Source organism: Mastacembelus armatus, chromosome 22 (genome assembly GCF_900324485.2).
Source record: "Mastacembelus armatus chromosome 22, fMasArm1.2, whole genome shotgun sequence".
Lineage (NCBI taxonomy): Eukaryota > Metazoa > Chordata > Actinopteri > Synbranchiformes > Mastacembelidae > Mastacembelus > Mastacembelus armatus.
Genome location: NC_046654.1, coordinates 7,071,746 through 7,096,634, shown reverse-complemented (window position 1 = coordinate 7,096,634; position 24,889 = coordinate 7,071,746). Strand labels below are relative to the sequence as shown.

The 24,889-nt window shown below is 37.5% G+C and overlaps 1 protein-coding gene across 3 annotated transcripts in view; it reads right to left on the bottom strand.

Annotated features, from left to right (window-relative positions):
- Window positions 1–2,529: 2,529 nt before the first annotated feature.
- stxbp6 (syntaxin binding protein 6 (amisyn)) overlaps window positions 2,530–24,889 on the bottom strand; it is a 43,992-nt gene continuing 21,632 nt past the window's right edge. For 2 of the 3 annotated variants that reach the window (XM_026309231.1, XM_026309240.2), the window contains exons 3-7: window positions 14,339–14,469; window positions 14,008–14,173; window positions 10,933–11,031; window positions 5,715–5,872; window positions 2,530–4,140 (exon numbers count right to left, since the gene is read on the bottom strand). In XM_026309231.1, coding sequence (XP_026165016.1) covers window positions 4,117–4,140; window positions 5,715–5,872; window positions 10,933–11,031; window positions 14,008–14,173; window positions 14,339–14,469 — 578 coding nt within the window. In that variant the 3' untranslated portion in view covers window positions 2,530–4,116. The remainder of the gene's footprint in view (window positions 4,141–5,714; window positions 5,873–10,932; window positions 11,032–14,007; window positions 14,174–14,338; window positions 14,470–24,889) is intronic. The other variant, XM_026309244.1, reaches the window with a different exon arrangement.

Genomic DNA, 24,889 nt, shown 5'->3' with positions numbered 1-24,889 from the left:
AATTTAACACTATGGTATTTATTACTGCAATGACAGATTATACTACTGTATCAAGAATACATTTTTAAATGCATTAGTACACGCACACTTTTTCTACCAATGCTATATTTACCTTAAGTTACAACTCATTGCAGTTTTTTGATATACTGTCTTATCTCTTGCTTTACTTCTTTACTGTTGTCTGGTGTCTGGATAAAAGACAGCTAAATGAATTTAACTTTCATTAAGTTTTAACTAAAAAATGTGGATATATTTCTACAGAAGAAATGTAATAGATGCACACTTCAGGACTCCTGCTGCTACTGTGTTGTCTAGAGGTTGGGAAAAGGTTAGCTGGTGTAACTGCAATGGCTTTGTTCCTCTGTAACGCAAGCCTCAGTCAAAACATTCACTCTAACAATGACTGATACTGCCCTTAATTAATGCCCCCAACCTGTGACATCACATAGCAAATATACACTAATAGTCAGTTCTACTAGTCAATACACTACTGGGTAATAACCCTACACAGCTGAAGAGTTGACATCATTTTATAAGAGTAGTACACCCCCCAGTGGTGTACTAAAGAATTTTGCTCTACTCGATGTTTAAAGGTCTTTTTCCACAACTCCAGTGTACCAGGTATAATCCTGAAGACAAAGTGGTCACATCCATGTGTCAAGACAAAAGCCAAGATGTCTGTGCAGAAATTTAGAACAGGGCTAGACAGTAGGACCTCAGTGTTGCTAGCACAGGGAGGGAAAGTGTGAAGAGCTGAGAAATTAGATGTGGGTTTTAAGAAGAGCGGTATAATTCAGTTGAGCTGGTAGAGTGAGTAATGGTAGCACAGTCTTGTAACAGGAGCATTTATGGGGTATTTACACTCCCCTCTGCAGCGCTGTAATCTAGAGATCATGTACTTCAGCACTGCTGAAAGTAAGCACAACACTATTACACTTACTGCTTCTGCTAATCAGATTCTCAGCATCATTAATTGAAAGATTAAAATACTATTGGGAGGTGGCAAGAACGATTGAGATAACAGATGTTTTGATAAGATTCATTTCTTTTCACTTGAACCTACTGTACTATTGTAAGTCTTTATTAAGCCTTGTCACTTTCCTCCTTATCCCATGAAAGCAGATAACATGCCTAAAGCTCTGGATGTTTTATTTAGAATACTGGAGCATAAGAAAATGTGCATATACAAATTATGGATTAGCTTACACAATAAGCCAAGAGCATGAACAGAATCCCACATAGATCTTAAAATCTGTGCACCTTTTATACACCTGACCTGCAAACCTAACTCGACGTAAGATTGAATGATAAACTAAAGCTGTTAAATGTTTTTGTTAAATCTTCATCACAAGTAAACATTTCTTTCTACTGATTTTATGTATGTCAGTTTACTAGTCATAATGCACTACTAAGCGTTTGCTTCTCCTAGCTGATGGTATTTCAAAGGTCTGTCTTACTCCTGCGCTAAAATAAACATAAATATAGCTAATAAATATGAGCCGTACATGATCTTGTCACTGAATTTACGAATACTGTAATTTCCAGTCATTGTTGTTATTGCTTGTGGTCAGTCTTTTTCAGTTGTAATACAGATTTTTTGTTTTGAGCTACACCACATGAGGGCAGACTTTACTACAACCATGACTGTGGTGCACTCTGCTTATTGCACCCTTACAAACATGTATGCACAGTTATCTTTGTGAGGACCATCACTGACGTAACACCTTGTCTAACTCTTTACCTTAAAATCTGATCTCCACCCAAATTTTAACCTAATTCTACCCTTAACCTACCTAAAACCTAAAACCAAGTCTTGGGAAACACAAATTTCCATCACATAAAACGCTAACTCGTCATCACAACCATATACGTACACACACAAACTAAGATTTGAGTCCTCTGCATTTGAAACAAGACAATCCCATGTACAGCAGGAGTACATCAGTATAATTAATGAATCAGATGGGAATAAATTAAACTGTAGTTATAGTTAAAACTATAGTATAGTTAATGAGGACAAAACATCACCAGTACTGGTTTACAGAAGTAACATCATAAGCACTGGTGAAACAACTGCAACAACACAAGAGGGATTGATATTAAATCTTTAAGCAATGTACAAACTTTTCTGTTTGACAAAACTGAAATTTCAATGTTACCCTTTAAAAATGTCCATCTACAATAAATTGCTACATTAAACAATAATGAACGAGTACCTGAGTTTAAACCTGATGAAACAAGAAACATGCACTTAATACATAGTGATTAAATAACCAGAAACTGCTCAAACTGCAGCAAGTAAACAATATTATATAGATATAACATACAGTGGTCCAAGAAGGATGCTTACCATCTTACTTACTAGACAAATATTTTTTTCCTCACTAGTCTTCTTCGAAAGTCTTTTCCTACATAGCTCAATATAATATTAAGACTGATTTGCAAACAGATGCAACAGGCACTAATGCAGAACCATTTTATTAGTATTGTGGATAGGTCTTTTACACTTCACAATATTATAGAGAGGAGTTGAATGTGATTAGTGTCTTGTTAAAACATGAAGTCAAAGTGAGGACACCAGGTAGAGAAAATGATATAACAACCCTTGAGACACTTTCAGGAGTATGGAACATCCATGTACTGAAAGTAAAATACACAAACACAATAATAATGACAAAGACTACACAACAAAATTAATGTGCTACTTCTAATTCTATGGAGTTCGTAAAGCCACTTAGAAAAAGGACACTGAGAACAACAAATTCATTTCTGGTTTTGTTTGTTTGTTTGTTTGTTTTATTAAAACAATAAACATCCAAAGTGTTAGAGGAAAAAAAGCACACCAAGAGTTAGGCAACTAGAACAGTGTTCCGCAAGATAAGGTTGTCAGTGCGTTGTAATATCACGACTTATAAAATTCAAAATATAAAAACAATCGCATACATCTCAGTGGCGAGGGTGGGATCTTGCCAGTGAGAAAGCCAAAGCTACAGTCAGTGTGAGAGCACTGACAAAAACTAAACTACTATGAAGTGTTGCTGATATTTGAGACACTTTGTCCCTTATCTATCAGTACACACATCATTATAACGACCAGCCCAAATTATACAGAAAGCACAAGGTATGACTACTGAATGTTTGACGTCAAAATACAGCCCATGTTCATGGGATTAATTAGCTCTACAGACACTGAGATAGTAGTACTAGAGGAATTACGTCTTGCTTTTTACAGTGCAGAAGCTGGTTTACTGAACTTCCCCATTAAACATAAATCACTGTAATGAAAAAAAGCTTTTTCTTAAAACAGTTATTCAAGTACACTTTTAAAAACACTGGTAACTGTATTCCATGTTAATTTTAAATGGCATAAATGCAAATATGTCCCCAGTGTTATATGTCACCCCAAGCTCTTTTCAGTGTGATCTTCAGTTTATCAAATTATGTTATAAATACTTTGACTAATATTATTATATCATTTGTTGTGCTGAGAACAATAGACCAAAAGAGAGTAAATGTTCAAAGAAGAATCAGAAGAAGAGAAGCAAACATTAAATTGAAAATACATTCTTTTGACTTTAGTGACACCCTTTAGGTATGTATATATTCATATATGTGTGTGGAATAGGGTGACTCAATCATAAGTCACACACGTGAAATCCATGAACATCCATCAGTCAAATCAGACTGCATAATCTGTGCAGTGCAGACAAATAACTCACAACGTTTAATAACGTGCGAGAAAAAGCTATTCCCTTGTCTCATCTTAAGATAATAGTTGGCTTCTCAGCATGTGTACACTCAGTTCAGTGTCTGAACATATCAAAAAGCCAAAGTGTTTTGAGTGACTATGCTTATCAAGTACAGTCATGGCTGTGATTTTCTTCTGGCTAATAAATGCGTGTTAAACATTCTTAGTATAGGTACAGTAGAGTAGTTAACCTGTCTTGCTCCACGCTGCTTAAATCATTACCTCTACAAGATGCACTGGAATACAGTAAGCTAAAACAAAATGTTAACATTGTTAACAAATAATATTAAAATCTGGAATCCTTCTTCTGTACAGCGACTGGCGAATGGTGACCCCCCCCTCCCAGCCCAGTTGGTTTTGGCAGTGGTTTAACACTTGTGCTTCATGGCGAGCTGTAGAAAAATTGGGGTGGGGGGTAACAGAACAATACTTAGAGAAACACGAATGGAAGGCGTGAGCGGATTTTCTTTCATATATTAGCCTATCACCAAAACAAAAGCCAACTAGAAAAAACAAGTACTGTATATGCCACACACTGTCTTCACTAAAATAATGGTAACTCTAACAAAGGAGAAAAGGCTGTTAAGCGAGGTATATGAAACACAGACTGGAAGGCAGCCACAGGTCAGTGTGTTTTAATCAGGCAATGACAAGGCAAAAACGTTTATCTCACCAGCTAAGGTTCTAATGGGCTTCTTTGGAGGCTCATTAGAGAGGTGACCATGCTGATGTGAGGATGACAAACACGCACATCTACACACATACACACAGAACATGGAGTATGTTGCTGTAGACTGAGGAGAACTGAAATCACCAGACTGAACAAGCGGGGGCAGTAGAGCAGCACGCAGAAATTAGTGGTCTAGATTAAAACTGAGCAGCCGCTAAATCACTCATGCAGGGTTGCAAAAGTGAATAAAGAAAGTGCCAAGGTAATCCTCTCAGAGTACTGCAGATGCTTAGCACTGCAGTTGGCTATAATTTAAATCTACATTGTGTGCAGAGCCCACCTATAACAACTATAACACATGCAGATGACTTAAAATGTAGGAAAACTCAAAAGCTCCACAATTCATATGTCACAGTAACAATTAAAATGCAGATGGTTTTGTTGATTCTAATAGGAATGCAGTCTTCATCCATCCGCAGGCTGCTGCACCAACAGTGCACTCTAACAGTGGGTTTCATACATGCAACAGTATGAATTATAAAAATATGATAGACATAGGATAAGTTATAAAACAAAAAAGTTAATGAAAGCACTTGAAATGAGAAATGTTGGCAAATGAGTGATTCTTCATGGGGGTCCTACAGTTATTCTATCTGAAACCACCCAAAGCCAAGGTATTTTTCTCTGCTTATCAGCTTTGGTAATACACCGCAGTGGGGAAGCTCATCTATGAGCAGTAAGAGGGCTATGCAAGGCTCTTTAAATGTCTTTCAATTATCCCACTATTATTAGTTTGGCATTATACATGGAGACAAAATGCAGAGTGGATTGTTTTGGTACGGAAGTCAACAAGATCCCACATTTGCTGGACTGTCCACTAGCACACATACAGATGTGTAAGAAAGACAGGACAGGATTACGATTGCGTGTTTCATTATAAAATACAGTTTTTTTTTCTTTTGTTTTGAAGTTAAAAATCATACTATGTTAATAGTCTGATTAAATAGCATGCAACATGCTGAAGAATGAAAGAACATTTTGTAGAGATCTACAAAACAGAGTCAATGAGGAAAAAAGAAAATTATCATCCCAGAACAGGAATCACCACTGCTAAGAAGCTGCAGTCACAATGAAGCAACTAAAAGACACTTAGATCATGAATAGATATGACATGACACACTATCACATATTAGGTGGGACCTAAATTCAGACTTTCATTTCAGTGCATTTAAATACCCAGTAAGGCTCACGTTGAGATTATGCATTGCAGTGAATCCTGCTAAAACACTGTCTCACCTTGTGTGCAGTGACAGCAAACTGTTCAGCACTGTTCATCATGTCTGCGGTCCTCTCCTCAGCCCGACCTAATCGCTCACCGCGCTCATTCAGAGCCTGGCTGGCCTTCTGCACAGCGCTCGTCACACTGTCGGCAGCTGAGTGTAGTATACTGTTACCTGCAGGTAAGGGTGGGAGTGAGACAGCCAGACAGAGCAGAGAGGCAAAGAAAACACAAAAGAGGAGAGAGAAGGAAAGGGAAATAATCAATGATTACTTTAGTGAATAACAGCATGTAATAGTCCAGTTGTAACCACAGAACCTGTGGCATAAGAAGGATGCACTGCATTGGATGTAGTGTGACCTAGAGTATTAGGCGTTAATGAGGGAAGACAAAAACATGAAAAAGTAAATGCCTTCCATCAGGTGCAACGTGAGAAGGTGGCTAATGAATTCTCTTCAGAGCTGATTTACTTCAGGTAAAGATCAAGTGACATTAACCTTTTCAAACCTGAAAACTGCAACAGAAAAACCAGATTTAATGTGTCTTTTTAGAAAACCACATCATTCCTGGTTTTTTCCTTCAATTTTGAACTTGTGGTGCAACCTCTGCAACTAGTCTCCTCTTCTCCTAGCTGGTGTAATAAAGAGAGGATGTGCTTGGCTACACAGAAAGCCCTGGAGACCCAGGAGTAGATATAACATATCGGCAGATAGCTGTGGCAACCCTGCGGATGTTTCCTCTGACGGGCCATTAATCTACCACACGTCAGGAGTGCTGCTGATATGCACTACACTAACAACTAGAGAAGGAACAGTAATCTTTTTGTGGCTTTCTCTTTGTTGGCAATATAGTTGCATTGTTTCAGTAAGGTATAATCCGTCATTTTAGGTAGATATACCTGAGGGCAGTATGTCAGTTTTCAAAAATATCTACACTGTTTTAAGATACCGCCTACTGGTGAAGTAAAATGCTACTTTTGGTTGCACAAAAACAATGAAAGGGTATATGGTGGCAAATATAAATTGCAACAACATAAGAGACAAGATAAAAAATGATTAGGAGGACAATATTCTCTTCCGTGCAACATAAGAGTGTCATTTGGATCTCTTTAGGGTATTGATTTAATGATGACCACCTATGTCAATTCTGTGAAGGTCAAACATAGAGTTTTGTTATATTAAATCATTAACAAATACACTGCCTACCATATAATTAAGAAAAACATAAAAACACAAAGTGTGAAGATAAGCTGGATTCTGTATCCTCAGAAGCAAATTTTACTGGTACAGACTGTATTAAGATTTGACAAGTCTGATTCTCTCTTTTCCCGCAGGAAACTGTAATATAGTGAATGAATGTCCCATGACATCTAGGAAGATAGACTTGGTGACAGATAATTGCTGCAGCACTACTGCAGTGGGTTATATGACAGTCCAGAAGCAGACGGAGAGGCCAGCTGGTGCTCCTTCAAAATAAAATGACTTGATAAAGTCAAAGCAATTTATTTACAGACACACCCACATCCCAACAGTCACACCTATGTATTGATGTTCATACTCATGCCTATAAAACAAAATGGAAAGACATGTATATATAAGGCCTTCCTTCACTTAGTTTTCCATAATTACAATAAAAGAAGGATTTTTTTTAATTTGTTAAAAACAAAATGAAAATGACATAGCAATCTTACACACAGGACTCATAGTAATCACCTCCATGAAGGCGCTACAATGTGAAGGTATAGTTTACTTTCTTAATCTGAATTAATGTAACCAGCAAGCAACATTCATGTGTAACTATCATGCATTGCACGTGAGGATTCTGGTTTACTTGTTTACATAGGCTGAAACACAATCCTGCTGGGAAAAAAAATAATAAATTTGTAGGCTTTATATGTTTTCTACAGAGGATAAAACCTTTTCCCCTTCAGGCAGATTCCTCTTAATTCGTTTTTCCTCTGGGGTAGCGCTGGGACTGACCGCCACTACCCCCACATAACCCACACCCTTACAACTCAATCACACTGAACTCTGAAGACATCATCCTCTATTTGTCTGTACACCATCCGTTCTGTAGTGTCTTTCTTCTCCATTCTCAAAGATCAGTGGCAGTCTGCAGCGTGGGCTTCTCCAGTGGGGAATGCAATTACAGAAGAGGCAGGGTGGAGACATTCTGGAGAGCTTATGAAAGGGCTGCACCATCAGGAGCAGAATGAAACGTGTGTAGGAGTAGATTATATTATGTGGTACCATTGCTGTGATCCATGCTCTGAGCCTTAGTGTCTGTTAAAGTGGAAGCCGTCACTACCATCAGTGGGGATAGCACCAGCTCTTTTATGGTAAATTGGGGTTCACTGGTATCTGTGTTTCTCTAAAAACAAGCTTTATTTCTTCAACTAACATTGTTGTTTGAAAATAGGTTAAAGTACAAGACCAAACCTAGAACATCCATGACACACCTCTCTCAACAATGCAGGAGGAATTTTGTTGCTATACCCCATGATATAATAATAAGCCAGGGTTTCTTTAACAATAGAGACTGAACAAAAAGGCAAGTTGTTTTCTGGCAACAAAATATTCCATAAAATAGAAAGTATCAACAAAATGAAACAAAACAAGGAAGAGGAAAGATCATTCACAGTCAACCCCTCCTTTTCCAGTTTTGCTGCAGGCTGTAAAGCAGAGGCCACACTGCTGTTGTGCTAAGAAAATAAGCTGATAGCTATTGACAAGAACATGTCAGACACTCATCATCAGATGCTGAGAGCCAAGTCACATTTACTCTTTTAAGCATATGGGAGTGATTATATCATATGGTTAATTTCAAGAGCAAAGACACCTCCCTTTAATATTTTCCTTTCTGGCAGTATATGTGATCATATCATCAGTGTGCTTGGATAAAGCTGCGGGGTATGAGTGGGTGTTTGAAGGGAGAGAGAGTCTTACAATAATTTCTTTTAAGTATTAGCAAAAACATACTTATCTCTGCTTCAACAAGTTCCATAAAATAACTCCTTTTTACCTTATTACCCAAATATTACCAGGGGGATTTAGACGGTTGTTAGTCACCCCAAGATACATGAAACATTCCATCAGTGAACTAAATCCTAAATCATATTTTAAGATATTATGATACAAGAAAAATGTTACTACCTCAGTGATGATTTATGTATTTCCAGTTCACAGAGATGGTTTGCAATAAGATTAGATTTTCCTCATGTTAAATGCCACTACAAAAAAGCATGTCAGTACAAGCAATAATTGTCTTGTGAATACTAAAATTTCTGAAATTCTGAAATTTCTGTCCATTCCTGCAATTTTATTCCACCAACTTCTCCAATTTGAGCGATGTTGTGACAGAACACATCTTTTAATATCTTTTGAAATTCAACAGATTTTTGTGTGATGGCACAGGCTTCTGAGAAGGGCTGATATAAAACTATACAATTAATCAGATGACATAGTTGCTACACATTTTTTGTAACTTTAAAATGGATCAACATTTCTTTTTGTCAATTTATCACCACTCAATAAAACATGGCACTGAACAATTTTTGAATTGACTGTGATCATGTTGAACACAATAAATCATCATGTGTGGCATCAAGGCCAGGGCAGAAAAAAAGTCTTAAGTATCGTTCCTTAAATCTGTCAGTGGTTTGGTATTTCAAGTTTCACTTTTTCTTTTTTTAAAAATAAAAAAAATACAGAAAAATCTCAGAACATCTAACAAATATTGTTTGTGACTCACTTACAGTTCATATTTTCTTGTGTGTAGGGTTAGTTTCCTATTTATTACACATGAGAAAGGCAAGATATTAATAATAATAATAATAAAAAAGAAGTGATCCTTTAAGCAACACTGCTATTTTAGATGAGTACGCATAAAAGAATGATGTATAAAATGAAAAAAAAAGAAAGATTTACATAATCATCATAGGGGCCTAAAGACAGTCTGCTGTGAGATAACCCCCCACTGCAATTTAATTAATGCAAATCTTGACATTACCCAAAGCAGTATAATGAAACTACAGCATAGGTTCAACAAGAAAAGCCACCTCCCCCCAGTGCTCCTAACACACACCTATTATTTCTGAACGACCTTTTATCCAGTCACTTTTATCCACATTCTTCCTGCAGTAATTCCCAAGAAGTTATCGCTGTCCTTCCTCACTGTCACTGATCAATCCCAAACCTTTTACATAGTGCAGCTCCCCCCTTCTCCATGCTCCTCCCAAACTACTGGGCCATCTGTACATCTCTCTCTCTCTTTGATACCACTCCCTCCTTGTGAAATATATGGTACACTGTACATGAACACCCTGATTACATGATATTATTGTCTTAAAGGCATTGCAGAGCTGATCCCTCCTGGCTCCACTAGCATCCATGATCTTGCCTTGCCATCAGCAGTGGCAGGCTATCTTCATTTTAGCCTACACAAACCTGTTAGCACCATAACTCAATAACATATACGATCTAGTGCCAAGGTTATATGACAAATGATCCTATAATATTTAGTAATTAAGTCAATCCGTTACCTTCTTGGTCCCACAAATATTTGCATCCTACTGCTACATGTTTTTTGGGTGTGTAGTGCCTTAATGACTATTTCATTCCTTTGGTTTTCAACCCAGAAAAGCAAGCAGATTACTGCCCATTTTTTCATGAGGGAAATGGCCTGACCTTGCTGGTCTTTAGTTGGCCTTTAGTTTAGTCAATGTCATGGTGTTTGAAATGATTCAGCAAGACATGAACAAAACTAATAGGGACAAACATGGAACATTCTGTTCTAAATATTCCACCGTGACAGAAAAATAGCTACTAGGTATTCAGTCTACACTTAGCCTACACTTAGTGGCTTTAATCAACAGATAAATGTCATCATCACACAACAGATTAAACAGTTATAATTTGCATCATTACAGCTTTAATGTTATATATATATATATATATATATATATATGTGTGTGTGTGTATGTATGTATGTATGTGTGCATGTGACAACAGATACTAGGGAAATGACCCTCACTGATCACTGGGAGCACGGACAAACAGCTCTTTTTGTGTAAATGTTAACTGGTCTATTCTTTCTTCTACTGCAGCCCATTAGTAGGGGCTTAACTGAGTCCATGAAACCTTGTATATCACCTTGATTTCTGGGGAAACCCAAATTTGGGAGATATAAATTTTGTACTTTAGTCCAAAGAGTTTTGTGTACCACTGTCCTGCTTACCTTGTCTTAGTAGATGACCATGGTGTTCAACAAACTCTTTCCTCATTCTGTTCAAAAAGACCTTGCAACGAAAAAAGACTGATTCTACAGCTTGGTCTTCTGCGATGAGAAGATATCGAAAGTCAGCTTTGATGTTCATGATATAGTTTTAAATCAGACAAAGTGGGGTTAATTTTTTTTTAAAATATTAAATCACACGTCAAACAAAATGGTTCAGTTAAATATTATGCAACCGTGAAACTGGTTATTGTTTTATGATTTATCTGTTAAGTAAAATGTAAGACACAGCAAACAGTTATTTACAGTATGCTAAATAATAACTGGTATTACACAGTGAAAAGCTTTTGAAACCCTGCTGACAGTTTCATGTTTAGTCTTAAACCTAAAACCTCCCAAGAATTAAAATTTACAAAGCATTTAGTGTAGGGAGAAACAAGTTTGCCTAATACTATAAAACTACTAATGTAAAAATTTAATATTGGCTGAAAAACATCCACTTAGCTCACAGACTTAAAAGTGCATTTAGACTCAAGTCCTGAACACATGCCAGTGAGATTGAAAAACTCAGGTGGGAATTGAGCTACTACAGGGTACAAGTGTGGACAGTAGCCGAAGCCAGGACTGCTTAAAAGGCAATTAGCTAATTATCTGCTTTTATTTTTACACTAATTACATGCCCCATCAAGGATCAAAAATATGTACCCATATGTTCCTGATAAAAGTCAGAAACTCACCTAGTGTTTCACCAGTATATAAGTATAAACAGACATAAAGGGGTTGTGAAAACACATATCAAAAATATAATTCCTGAATTTAATTTAACAAATCTTAATTGCTTCAACATATTTTCACATCTTGAGACTCACAATGGCACCCTGAATTAAACATTAACAGTACCACTTCACAGGTGCACTGCATGGATCCAGTAAGATTGCTACTGTCTGCAGTATAAAATCATTTTAAAATCAAGTCTGAAGAACCTCTGTGTAGTAACAGGTAGTCAACATAGGAACACAGTGCAACACTGAGCTTAAATAAAGGGCAAATCTGCTGGCACCCACAGACCACTGATGACACTGTCATGACGAGCCTCAACATTCCCAGTACACCCACTGGGAAACCAACAATTAACCCTGGAGATTTGTCACTTGATAGTAAAATCACATCTTACAGAAGTAATTAAGTGAATGTTTTTATTATACCAATTCACTCTAGTTCTGATTCTTGTATTCATGTAACCATATTTAACTATCATGCAAAGTGCTCCTATCCCAGTAATTTCTGAAGAGAGGGTCTCCCACAGTTATGGTCCCACACCTGAGCAGCGTCACAATTTTTGTTTTGCACTGGTGTGAGACTTAAACTGGAGTAGACAGTTGGCAGCAATGTGGCATTGTCTCACTTCATATTGTCACGATGTGCATGCTGAACTGTCATCTTTCTCATTTATCATGCACAGCTTCCTCTACACACCAAGAGTCAGGAGTGTATTAACAGATCAAGTGCCAGGTGGACAATTGATATCAATAGCTGGCTCAGTATCAGATCCTACAAACACCACAGGTCTGGATCTTAATTGTGCATTTTAAAAAGGATGAGTAGCTTTTTGTGCTTTACTTCATTCATACTTCAAGCATTTACATCAAGGGGTAGGTCTTATTATCATCCACTACATCATTTTCTACACTTGATATTGCTATGATTTTGTTATAATTTTCAGATCTACTGTAGTCATGTGCTTGAATATGCAACATTTTTACTCTATAATCCATCCTACTCTGAAAAACCCCAAGTCCAATACTGAATGTTGAGCAGAATGTTGAAAAGAATAGGCAGCTTTATCATCAGAGTAGATGTTCCCACACACAGAGTAAGAAATACAGAACAAAGGACGTTTTACACTAACTTCACTGTCTCTAAACACACACCTCACAGACCATAACCTCGCTGCTATGTAACATATGTTCAATAATACTTTCCAAATGTGCAGCTTCACCCAGATAACCCTACTAGGTAGTATTCAATCATGAGTAAAAGCTTCCACAAAGCACGTTAACCAATTACAGAAAACAGTAGGTAGACCACCATCCGTTCGATGACTTGGTCACAGTAACATTTCATCTGTTGTGTAACAGCTAAAAGTTTACAATCCAGCAAAGTAAACACATTTTCTTGTTTAGAAAAATATCTGTTTCGGCTAATTGATTCCTGTATGTGGGCCACATGGTTACCCTGCAGGTTGTGTATGTTTCCATAAATAATTCCATGAATAATACAACATGTTGAATGTTGCTCAAAGATGAGGTAAACAGATCAATATCTGATTAAGATCCAGGATGATGCATTCTCAACAGGGCATCGCTGTAGAGGAAACCATCAACCTACACAAGTACCTTCCAACTGCTGAGTAAACAAACAAACCATCTGCAGCCAAGAAATGACCAATTATGCGGTTTTACATTTTCATTTTACACATCTATAACATTTGGAAATACACTGTGATGTGAATGTGACTGGTCCGCTTTTTTACTTGTTCCTTGGGCATGAAATACATTTTACTTTCTAAGCGGGAGGTTAGTTTTAATTGTTTTTCCTCAGCCTCAAAAATGTATTATCAGTGTCAGACTATTATTAAGGGACTTTTCCAGTTCTTACTGTAATGTTTAATGGTTGAAGGGTGAAGGTAATCAGAAACAGTGTCACACTTTAGGCACACAATGTGTCAGCATTAAGAAATTAGGGAAATTATTTGGTATATTGCACATTTCTATGTGCTGTAAAACCAGTTGATCTGTGTTAGATACTTTGAATCATCACTGTTGCATTCTGTTGGACATCTTCGCTGACCTCACTTCAGCAGAGCATTCAACAGACGCTGTGTATGAGGAATAAGCATGTATTTTCATACACACCAGGTGCTGGTTGTCGTCATACATAATCAGATTCAGACTGGCTTACAGCACATTGTGTGTCAGCAGTGAGTCTGCCATTGTAACGCCACTGCAAACTGGAGAGAAATACTAAGAAAGACATGTTAGAAGAGTTTGTTTGTTTGTTTTTTTTTTAAGCTCTTACCCCCAAGCAGTTTTGACTGACAGTTGACAAACTCTGGTTTCCGTGCTGAGCTGTAGCGCTGGCATGTATGGTGAAGAATCTGGATAAAGGTGCATTTCTCTCCTGCTGAACCAGCAACCCACTGGTCAAATGCATTATCGAACATCAGGTCAAACTCTGGGCAGTCCTTGGGGAGAATAACAGTGACTGAGTGTATATTAAAGGAAAATATATCTAAACTATCAAGGAAAAAAAACAATGAAATGACAAGTTAACTCCAAGCCCTGAAGTTTCCCAAGGCTATATTAACTAAATAAATTCCCCTGATTAATAGGGGGAAATCATTACTTACTTTGTTGGCATCGATGCCGTTGACCTGCCGCAGCTGGTCGATTGTCCACTGTGACCTTTTTACAAAAGCAGAAGATCCTTGGAACTGCTTCACCTTTGTAATGGACACATAGGACGGTTTCTTATTTGTCACTGTGGAAACAAAAATAACACCAGATAAGAGCGCTGCAGCAAATATAAACACCAAAATACTATTACAGAAAAAGCAGTTTCTGGTGAGGATTAGCTGAAATGGATCGGTCCACTTACTAGACCAATAATACAGATGTTAAGCAAAAACTTAACTTCCTTCCAAATGTAGCAGAAACAAAGGAATCCATTAACAATGGACATTTCACTTCTAGTGCCAATATCAACAGAGACCATTACACAATTTCCTATGAGAAGCCACAACCTGACTATGAACAGACAAGCCCTGCAAATAAAACCTTTGCTTTTATCTTCGCCCTGTCACTGTGTAAGAGTCTTATATGAATGTGCAATGAACTCCTGTTGTGTTTCATCTACATGGAGCAAATCTTTCCACACTACTGCTTTGGTATAATTTTTATACCATTTTCTTTTTTTTTTTTAAACTCCAGAGGAAAACTTCTGCTTCCTCTCTCTCATTTGCCAGTGTGTCATCTCAAAGAAAAAATAACAGTTCTGGTCACTTTCACAGCTGTTGCCCCTTGCTCTCCTTTTTATCTCTCCAAAAACATTTCACTGTCATGTTCCAGTTTGTCTTTTGTTCGGGTTTGATTTGTCAAAGCTGTGCCACACCCCTCTCTGGACATGATTTTAAAAACAGAGGTAGGGCTGAATGTTACAACAGGTGATATATTCAGTAAGCAAACGCCCCTGAGAACAGGGATGTTTTGTGTATCCATTCAGGCAGCTGCAGTTAATACTTGCCTTTTAGGATACAAAGGGCAAAAGACATTCGCAATACAGACGCAATACAGGCAGGCTAGCAGACATTTCTTTCTAATCTTTTCTATGTGAATTTAGTTTTATTCAAACAAAAATACACAGCCATGATAAACAAATGAAGTGAGTGATCAGATCTGTTTTGGGTCATCAAGTAGGGTAATAGAAGCTCTAAAAACCAGAACATTTCATAAACAGGATAACAGCTTGATGTACTGAACCAGTATGTTGAAGGGTAAAAGTCTAGATTCTATTTTAGCTACATTCATGGCAGATAAGAATATAGCACATAACCACTATTTTCCCTTAACTGATTAAGTAGAAATTGGCTTTCATTGATCTTGATAAGTGGAGAACTGGTACCACAAGGATCAAAGACTGATACAAGTACAGTATGACTTCAATATAACTATACTTTCTTGGGCTGGAACTACTCATTATATTCACTCTTAATGAATCTGACTTTTTGTTTTCTCCCAAAGTTATTCCATTTAATATTTATACTTAACTGAGAAAATTTCATCAGAGTTGAGGAGCCACAACAGGCACAGGTTACATTGTTTATGCGTCGCTAAATGGGTTGTGACTCAGATAACAATCATAACAGGAGACTGTAATATAACAAAAATACATTAACTGCAGTTCTATAATATAATAACCGCTATCATGGTTCAATGGTTGTGAATTTCTGGAAAAAAATCCTGATTAGAAATTAGTGTGACCCCTAAGATTGAGCAACTTTGATTGACACATTCCACCATTAGCATGACCAGTGTCATATCACAAGCTTTGTGGTGAGCCTCCTTTCAAAAACAATGACTCAAGGATTAGAATAACAGTTGCATAACACTGGAGAAACAGCAAGAAACACTGTATATACTAAATGATCCGTTGCTTACACTGAGTGCAGGAAAACTTATCTGTTCAGTCCCAACCTGGAAACATTTTTATCTTTTTGATTTGCTTTTATTAACAAAAGTGCTACATTACAATGAAACCTAAGTACTCAAGGCCATGAAGCTAAATTGACAGCAAATTAACACCAGGATCTTAATCAAACCACCAGACACCTTTCAGCCCCTCAAATCAATTTCATATTCAGCTGTTGACTTCAGACACCTTGCCTGAGTTGCCCCCCTGTATATTTAACTATTACTGAAAGTCAGTAGAACTGGCTGTATTGAAATAATCAAGCAAGAAAATGTATACTCAAGGTCTACCACTGAAATGAAATACTCTCATAGTCAGTGTAATCACAGAGATGCACATCATTAGCCGGGTTGACATTATGTCTGATTTACCAGTGCTTATATCCAGCTTCTTTTTTATGTTGTAAAACTTCAACATTGCTCAACTAGCCTCCCATTACCCGTAGACAATCACACAACTGCACCATATATGATTTTAATAAGAAGTGGTCACAATGCTGCTGACCTTCTCTATTGGTGTTACATTTGAGATTCAGGTCAAAGTTGACAGACCTTGACCTTGTCAGAGTGAAGACACAAAGGACAAAGATACATTTGCCCTTCCTGTAGATGAAATGAAGTGGACAACATGAAAACATAATGTAAAACACTTCTCTGACTTGCTTTACTTCTACAAAGTAAACAACCCTGTAAGTGCAATAACACCCTGAAAACAATGTTAAAAACCCTAATAAACTTCATGGGAACACACATCAATCCACTATATCTAGAAATAAGGAACCACTGAGAGGCTGCCAAAGCCATTGTTTCTATGTGGGCTTGCTGTCAGAGGAAGGCTATATTGAGGTTCCTGTGCTGCTCCTTTCTTGTGCTCTGATGGTGACATGCTCTCACTTCCTCCAGTGGATCAGTCCCTTATTGTGCTTGGCTATGCACAAGTGCTTTTGCGTGAAGGGAAACTCATAATGTACATCAACATTCTCAAGATCAGTTTTCCTGCAAGGAAATATTATCATAGCTGTGGCTATTACATGAGAAATGTGAGCACCAGGAGGATTTCTAGCAAAAGCAATAATGACATAAACAAACAGGTTGGCAGGTGTGCAGGTTTTTGAGTGTTAGGCCTAAGCACCTGGTGCAAATGTTAAAATGAAGTATTGGAAAAACAAATAGGTTCCAGTACAGTACAACATACAACGAAGTATGGACCTATGAAGTGCATGAAAATATTTGAGCTTGCCAATGACACCATGAAAGCTAAGAAAATGGGAAGACCACCTGCCCTGGCATAACATTAAGTTTCTTTCCTTTTGATATTACAGCTACCCTGTGTCAAATCCCTGTGTCAACAGCAATTCTCCTTCCACAGAACTCCTTCCACAAGACAGAAAGATGATCAGCATTTTGGGCCATCTGAGTGTTGAGATGAAAATTCACAATAATCACAGAATAACAGAAGATCACATTCAGATATGGAAGACAATGTAACTGTAGAGACAGGAAGGGATTGTGTTACTGCTGGAATGACTGGCTATTGCAAGATATACCCACCAGGCAGAAAATAATGTGTTACCAAACAACACACTTCTGTTGTACAAAGGACTGAATTCAGGTTCAAATATCAATGCGTTACTAAACTATGTGTTGGCAATCTGTGATTGTGTTGCTAAATTTATTTTACAATTTCTGATTACAATTTAAGGATACCCTGTTCATTAAGCTTAAAATGGAAGTATGTTTTTTCATCATTCGATTCCCATTTGTCCCACTTCAAAGAAGAATTTCACAGCCTCCATCTCAACCAGGTGGGCTAAGAGTCTCTTGACAAATCAGACCCCTTTACTCTGCAGTCAATTGGCTCTATGCTCTGACATTAAGTAGACACAGTTGCCATGGCAGTCTCATTTGCATGGCACAGAAGACATCTGAAAACCAGGAGCTGGCACCTGGCCAGGTTTATACACACACAGGAAGCTAGGATGTGTAATTTTCAGTAAAGACTGGATCACAATGAACAGGATTTCAAAGCCATTTGTATATTATTAAGATAGTGGGAAATGCTAGTGGACAAAGTGCTGGGCCATAACATCTAGAATCCTGTAAGGGGATAAGGCTTTGGACAAAGTAAAGAGTCACATGAGTCATCATCAACTCAATGCAACAAATGGTTCTCAAAAAAAAAAGTTCAAATTGAGTCAAGTAATTTAGTGAAGACCTATATGCAATACATTCATTTGATAGTAAGAATATGTTCTACAAATTTGGAACTAAAAAACTATGTCAAATGACTTATACACACTGCATATATCATAACACACTGCAAACTTCATGACCTCATGTCTTGGGGTAACAACAGCAGCAACTTAAAATGACACCATGCTATATTTATGGGTTACATAATGCAAGGTAAAAATCCAAACAGTATGCCTTACAGGTTGCATTTTCCAGCTTGTTATTAGAGTTGTTGCCTGAGGACATGTCTAACACTATGATTACAGGTCTATTTTAAAGCTGCCCCCACTCTGCTTGAACTGGAACACACTGTTATCTTCAGAAAGAAGCTGTCACGGGAATGAACTACAGCACTGGCTAGACTCGCAACACCCAAGCACAAAGACCTCTACAGTCTATTCATGAGGTTGAAAACACTGTAACTGCTGTGTGCAAGGCCTTCTCAGGCAGGATGGTGCCCTAGAAGTTGCAATGCACCAATAGTAGAAGGGAACGCATATATCACAGTAAATAATAGCTACAAAAAAGAAACTGATACCATTAGTTTAACACAAGAAACATAGTAACAACGGAGTAGTGCAACGCTATACACTGTTCTCACACAACAATAAAATCTTTCTTTAAAAAGTAACAAAGCAGTTGTATTAAATCTGGGTTAATGTAGAACTTGTTTAACTGAAAACAAGCAACAATGCATGATACTGTACTGATCAATTTTTAGTTTGCATTATTCCTAAATGTCTAAATACCTTTATAACAATTTCACAAATTCTTAAAAAAGAAAAAAAAAAAAATCTTCTGAACATTTGGCAAATCCAGTTCCTTGTCTCAGCTGACTGGTAGCTAAGAAAGACATTACAACACAGGTAACTGATACAAATTTTTGTGTGTTTTTGAACTTTGATTTAAGTCACTGTACGTTTATATTTAGTGCCTAATAACCCCTGAAAACAACAATCATGTACCACTGCTAATAGCTGTAAATGTTCACAGTGTGAATTGGCATGGGATACTGCTAATGGCTGTTTAAATAGCTGCAACAGCAGGAGAGTAGGAATTATTGCTAAAATACAACTGACCTTGCAAGTTTGGGATTTAAGCAACCTCTTAGAGTAACCTCACTAAGACTAAAATAGTATTTGGTATAACCACATCGGACCATTTTTTAACTATTTTTGTTGTGAATAAAACAAGATTGTGTGTTTGAGGATCCTCTGACAGTCAAGTCATTTGTTTCATCTAACCTACTTTAAATATTAAGAATTCAAAATCCAAAAGAGGTTTTTAAAAACAGAGCTGTCTTCTGCCTCCAGCCACATCTGTTATCCATCCAATTATAACACTCACCCAAGGACAAAACATTAAAAGGATTCTGGAGGCTTGACAAATCAGCGTCAGCCATCCAAAACGAAAACACTCAATTGAGGCACGAGAGCTAAGTTTAAATGAAAGCAACTGCAGAATCATTAATTTAAAAATTTGGCTGAACTAATGTGTTGCTTTTATACGTCTATAATCTTTGTATACACATATATGATGTGGAATCCATGTAGGAAATCAGTCCTTTCTGTACAGTATTGCATAGCATACTATATATGTATGTCATATACAGCAACCTAATAATTGACCTCAAGGTTATCTAAGCCTTCTCGTTTCCTTGCTGACCATCATTGTCCATGTCTTCTGTAGCGATCACAGTTGCTCTAAACTTGTCCTGGCTTTAATTGTAAACCTAGTCTTAGCAACTAAACTGTAACATGGTAAGGCTGTCTCAGTAGCACTCTGGTTATGGGGCAATACTCCGCTGCCAGTTTATGATACAGCAGGAACATGCTACTGATCACTGTGACATTTCCCTTGCTATTAGAGGTGTTGAGAGCAATTTGTGGAGTTGATTACTGAAGTACATGAGGATTAAAGGTATCAGAGAGTAAAAAAATCTGAGCAACAGCTTGAGACAAGATGAGAAAAATATAATACATATGAATGGTAGGAGATGAGGTTAAAAGGAAGAGGAGACAGAACAGCTGTGGCTAATTGGCTAAGACAGACAATAACAAAATGCAATAAATAATACCATTTTCTAAAGAAGCGATCAGTGTGTTTCTCTTTCTTATCTTGTCTTGTGCCTGTGCACATCCAGAGAGGAAACAGCATCTTTTGTGAAGCCTACAGTACATATGACTGTAAGCTTGCCAATTGCCCACTGCTCCATGGACCACTTAATACCAAAGCAATTCTGGCAAGCCCACAACCCACATAGTAGGCATTCCTTTGGAGCTGGAGCCCACAGACACAAGAAAATATTTAATTACTCTCAGGGACTGACTTGAGTCTTCTCCTCTGTGATGCAGCAGGATAGATTTAATACTCCTCTGCCTGTCGGGGTTCCCTATTGGCCATGTAAAATTTCAACTCATATTTCTGCTTGATCTGCCAGGCTCAAAGGGAAAATGTTTCTACAATCTAATCAAATGTTTATTGATTGCCATTTCTAAATTTCTTCAGTCTACTGAGGGGAAGAAAGGAAGGAACGTGGGGAACGAAATATTACACAATTATGTGTATTAAGGAGAAAACAAGGGGTTGAGACAAGACAACAAGAAGTAATATCTCACTACATAGTGTGTATGTGCATTGTGCACACATGCGAAATGTATTTGTATGTGCCAAAACCCTGATATGTGTTAATACAAAAAGACCTCATAATCTAATCTGGATCTCAGCACACAATAGTATGTGCTAACATGTCAAACAGTGAAAACAAGGTGCATTCCTCAACATTGACATCTTCAGGGTGACCTAAACTGATGTGCCTCAAACAGAAACAAAAAACAAATTTCGGGTCAGACCAGAGTCACATGAAATTTGACATAATATTTTTGTAACAACTGGTTTCAGAGCCAAGGAGGACTGTTCATTCAGATAACTACAAGTATGTTAATCATCACAGAAGCATACCCTTCCTGACTTATCATAAGCCTCCTGAGATATCTCTAAGAAATAACTCAGAACTACCCAATCATTGTCATTTTCCTTTTAAACTAAATTCAACTCTCTGTAATTCTATTCCCATTCCAATTCTCCATCATCCGTAGTTACATTAGATGAGTATTTACAGTATCTCTTGTGGTGGTCTGCTTTTAGTTATGATGATGTGATATTAGAAACACAGGAATTTAAAGCTATTGCTGAATTATTCCAATAATTTATCTATTATCCCAATATATTTACATATTTATTATATTCACAGCTTAAGCACCCCTTCCTCTTTACCCCCAAAAAATCAAGTAATGAATCAAAGCATTACATTTCAGGCTTGTTTCCAGATCTCATTTCCTGGACCATCTGTTCTCTTTTAGACAAGGTTTACTGAAGCGCTGTCTGTACTTAATATTGAACAGGAGAGACAGATTCATATTTCACAACTCTTCCCAAACTTTTAAGAATGTATACTGTTTAGATCTTAAGACAGGCTTAAGAGAACATACCCATTTCACTGTCATTGTAATAAGTAAATGCAGAGGAAGATATTTTTCGGACTAAAACAACAGAGGACATTTTTTGAGTAGCAAAGAGAAGGACTACACCATGTCCTATAATATTATGCTACAGGGCACTCTGTTCTTTCAGCTTTCATACATTGTCTCCTTTTCAGAAGATTAAGGCTAAAAAAACAAAAAAAAAAAAACAAAGCATTGGGATTTGTTTGTTGCTTCTGTTTCAAATAATATGCAGTAGCTTTTGTTGAAGAGAAAAACATCAGTAACATCATGTAGTTTAGAGTCAGGATGTGCTCAGTTGTGTGTGTCAGGGATTGATTGAACATTATGGTACTCAGACAGGATTTAAGCCTCACATGAAATGCTTTCTCCAGAGTACAGAGAGGCCAGTATTTCACATGGAGCAGATAGTCTAAACATAAATGGAATCTTTGACTTCACTAAACCTTTTGTTATAGTTACAGAAACAGAACAAGGACAAATGTGATATATAATGTACTGTATTTACTGCAGGTACATTTAAGTATCAGATGAGACATGGGATCCATAAGTAACCAAGGAGACAATCAAAATCCCTATAAATGGCATTATGTGATCAAAGAAGACAATGGTGACAGAGATGGGAAATTAAAGGTCTCGTTAGACAGGCGTACTGTATTAAACTGGAAAGTGATAGGAAGATAAGATAAGATAACAAACCTTTATTTGTCCCACAATGGGGAAATTGCATTGTTGCAACAGCAAAGTACAAGTACACAGCAGACTGCCATAAGTAGCAAAGATGTGAGATAAATAAGAAAGTAAAAATATAAAAAAATACTAAGTGGCTATGGGTATGTACAGTATATGGACATCGATGGATAAATAAATAAATACCAAGTAAAGTGACTACAGTATATTGCACTGATGTGATTTACCTATTACTACAGTATTGCATATGATTACAGCAGATGGATGACAAATGTACAGTGTTAGTCATGTTCATTGTAGAGTGTGACAGCAGCAGGAAGGAAAGACCCACGGAATCTCTCCTTCACACAGCGAGGGTGAACTAATGTCCAAAATAACGTGATCATTAGTAAGAGGCTAGTGAACAGTGGGCAAAGCAGCAGCGGGACAAGAGAAAAATAATTCAGTACATTAAAAAATGAGTCTTGGAAAAGAACAAACTGAAGGTAATCTATCCATATAATTGAAAATGTATACAATGTGTAGAATTGTCCAATTGTTGCATAATTGTGTAGTGATATATTCAACAAAAGACAGATGGCTCTGTAACACAGGATTTGTGTCATGAAGTTTAAGATCATCAGAGCAGACAATTCCTAAGAATGAAGGCAACGTAAAGCCTGAGTTAAAGATATGACTGCACATTAAATATGAATAAAGGAAGGCACCTGGGTACCCTTTTCTGTACACTGAACAAGGTCTGATGAGATACACAGCAATGCAGTGGGGTAGTCAAGAGAGTATACAAATTAGAGATAAGTAGCATCGGTGTGTGTTGTTCCTGCAAGTGCATAAAGGAGACAAAAAAGAACACACCTAACGGAGTGAAAATTCGGAAAAGCTCATCAGTGTCAACAAACCTGAACGCCAGATCAATGTTTTAGGTACCCAATTAGGCTTGCTGGCTCACACACAGGACATTTACAGTGTACGTCAGTATAAGTACACCCATGGCCAACACTAGTGAAAAGTTCAGTAGTTAGTTATTCTGTCCTGGTGCTTAAAGCTTATTTTAACCAGTCAGCCTTAAAAGTTAACCACAAGTATAATCACTATCCTTGCACTGAGGTTGTATTTTACAGCCAGAATTTTCAGTGTGGGGTATACTCAGTTTTGCTGTATACAGTATGTATTGATTTTACTCTCATCTCATTTGGGACACCATGTGGCTGATTTACCAGACTTCCAAAACCCTTTGCTGTAAATACCAGGACGGAATGATGTGTTATTTCTGATGCAGGCTCACCTCACATCTTAAAGATAAGCATCTGAGCAAAATACAAAAGAATGTAATGCAGGAATCGGGTACAACCACTCACAAACGCAGCACTAATGGATCATTACACACACATGTTCACACACAGTCATCAATCAAATAAACATTATTTGGGCAAGAGACAAGGGTTGCAAAAGCTTATGTTTCATCTTATTTATTTACAGATGTTAAGAGAGAAAGAAAGTGTTTGTTAAGAGCAGACTACACAAGTACTCCTGGAAATATTGGTGAAATGTTTTTTTTCCCCCACTGGGGATCAATAAAGTCTAAACTCATCTTGTCCTTTATCTTAATTTTCTAGCTTCAATTGTGTGTGCCTCTACCTGCACACAAACCTTGAGCCAAGCCATGCTAAACACATCCCACACCATTCACAGTGGAGCATGCACAGAAATGATTTCAGACTTTGAGGAGAATCAAGTTCCCAATATATTAGTTTTCCTTCTGCATGTGCTAAACCTTCAACCTTAGGCCTTCTCTTGTGGCTCAAAAGGACTTACAGTGTAATGACGGACTCTGTACTCCAGTGCACTGTGAGACAAACAGTGAATATGTCCTTTGGAGGTCACTCACACTCACACTCACTCTCACACTCACTCTCACACTCACTCTCACACTCACTCTCACACTCACTCTCACACTCACTCTCACACTCACTCTCACACTCACTCTCACACTCACTCTCACACTCACTCTCACACTCACTCTCACACTCACTCTCACACTCACTCTCACACTCACTCTCACACTCTCTCTCACACTCACACTCACACTCACACTCACACTCACACTCACACTCACACTCACACTCACACTCACACTCACACTCACACTCACACTCACACTCACACTCACACTCACACTCACACATGCAAGCAATCATGAGTATGGACTCACTTTCTCATTCACTTCAATGAGAAACTGTTTTGCAAACAGCAAACTTTTGACTGGTAGTGTATGTCACTGAAGAACAC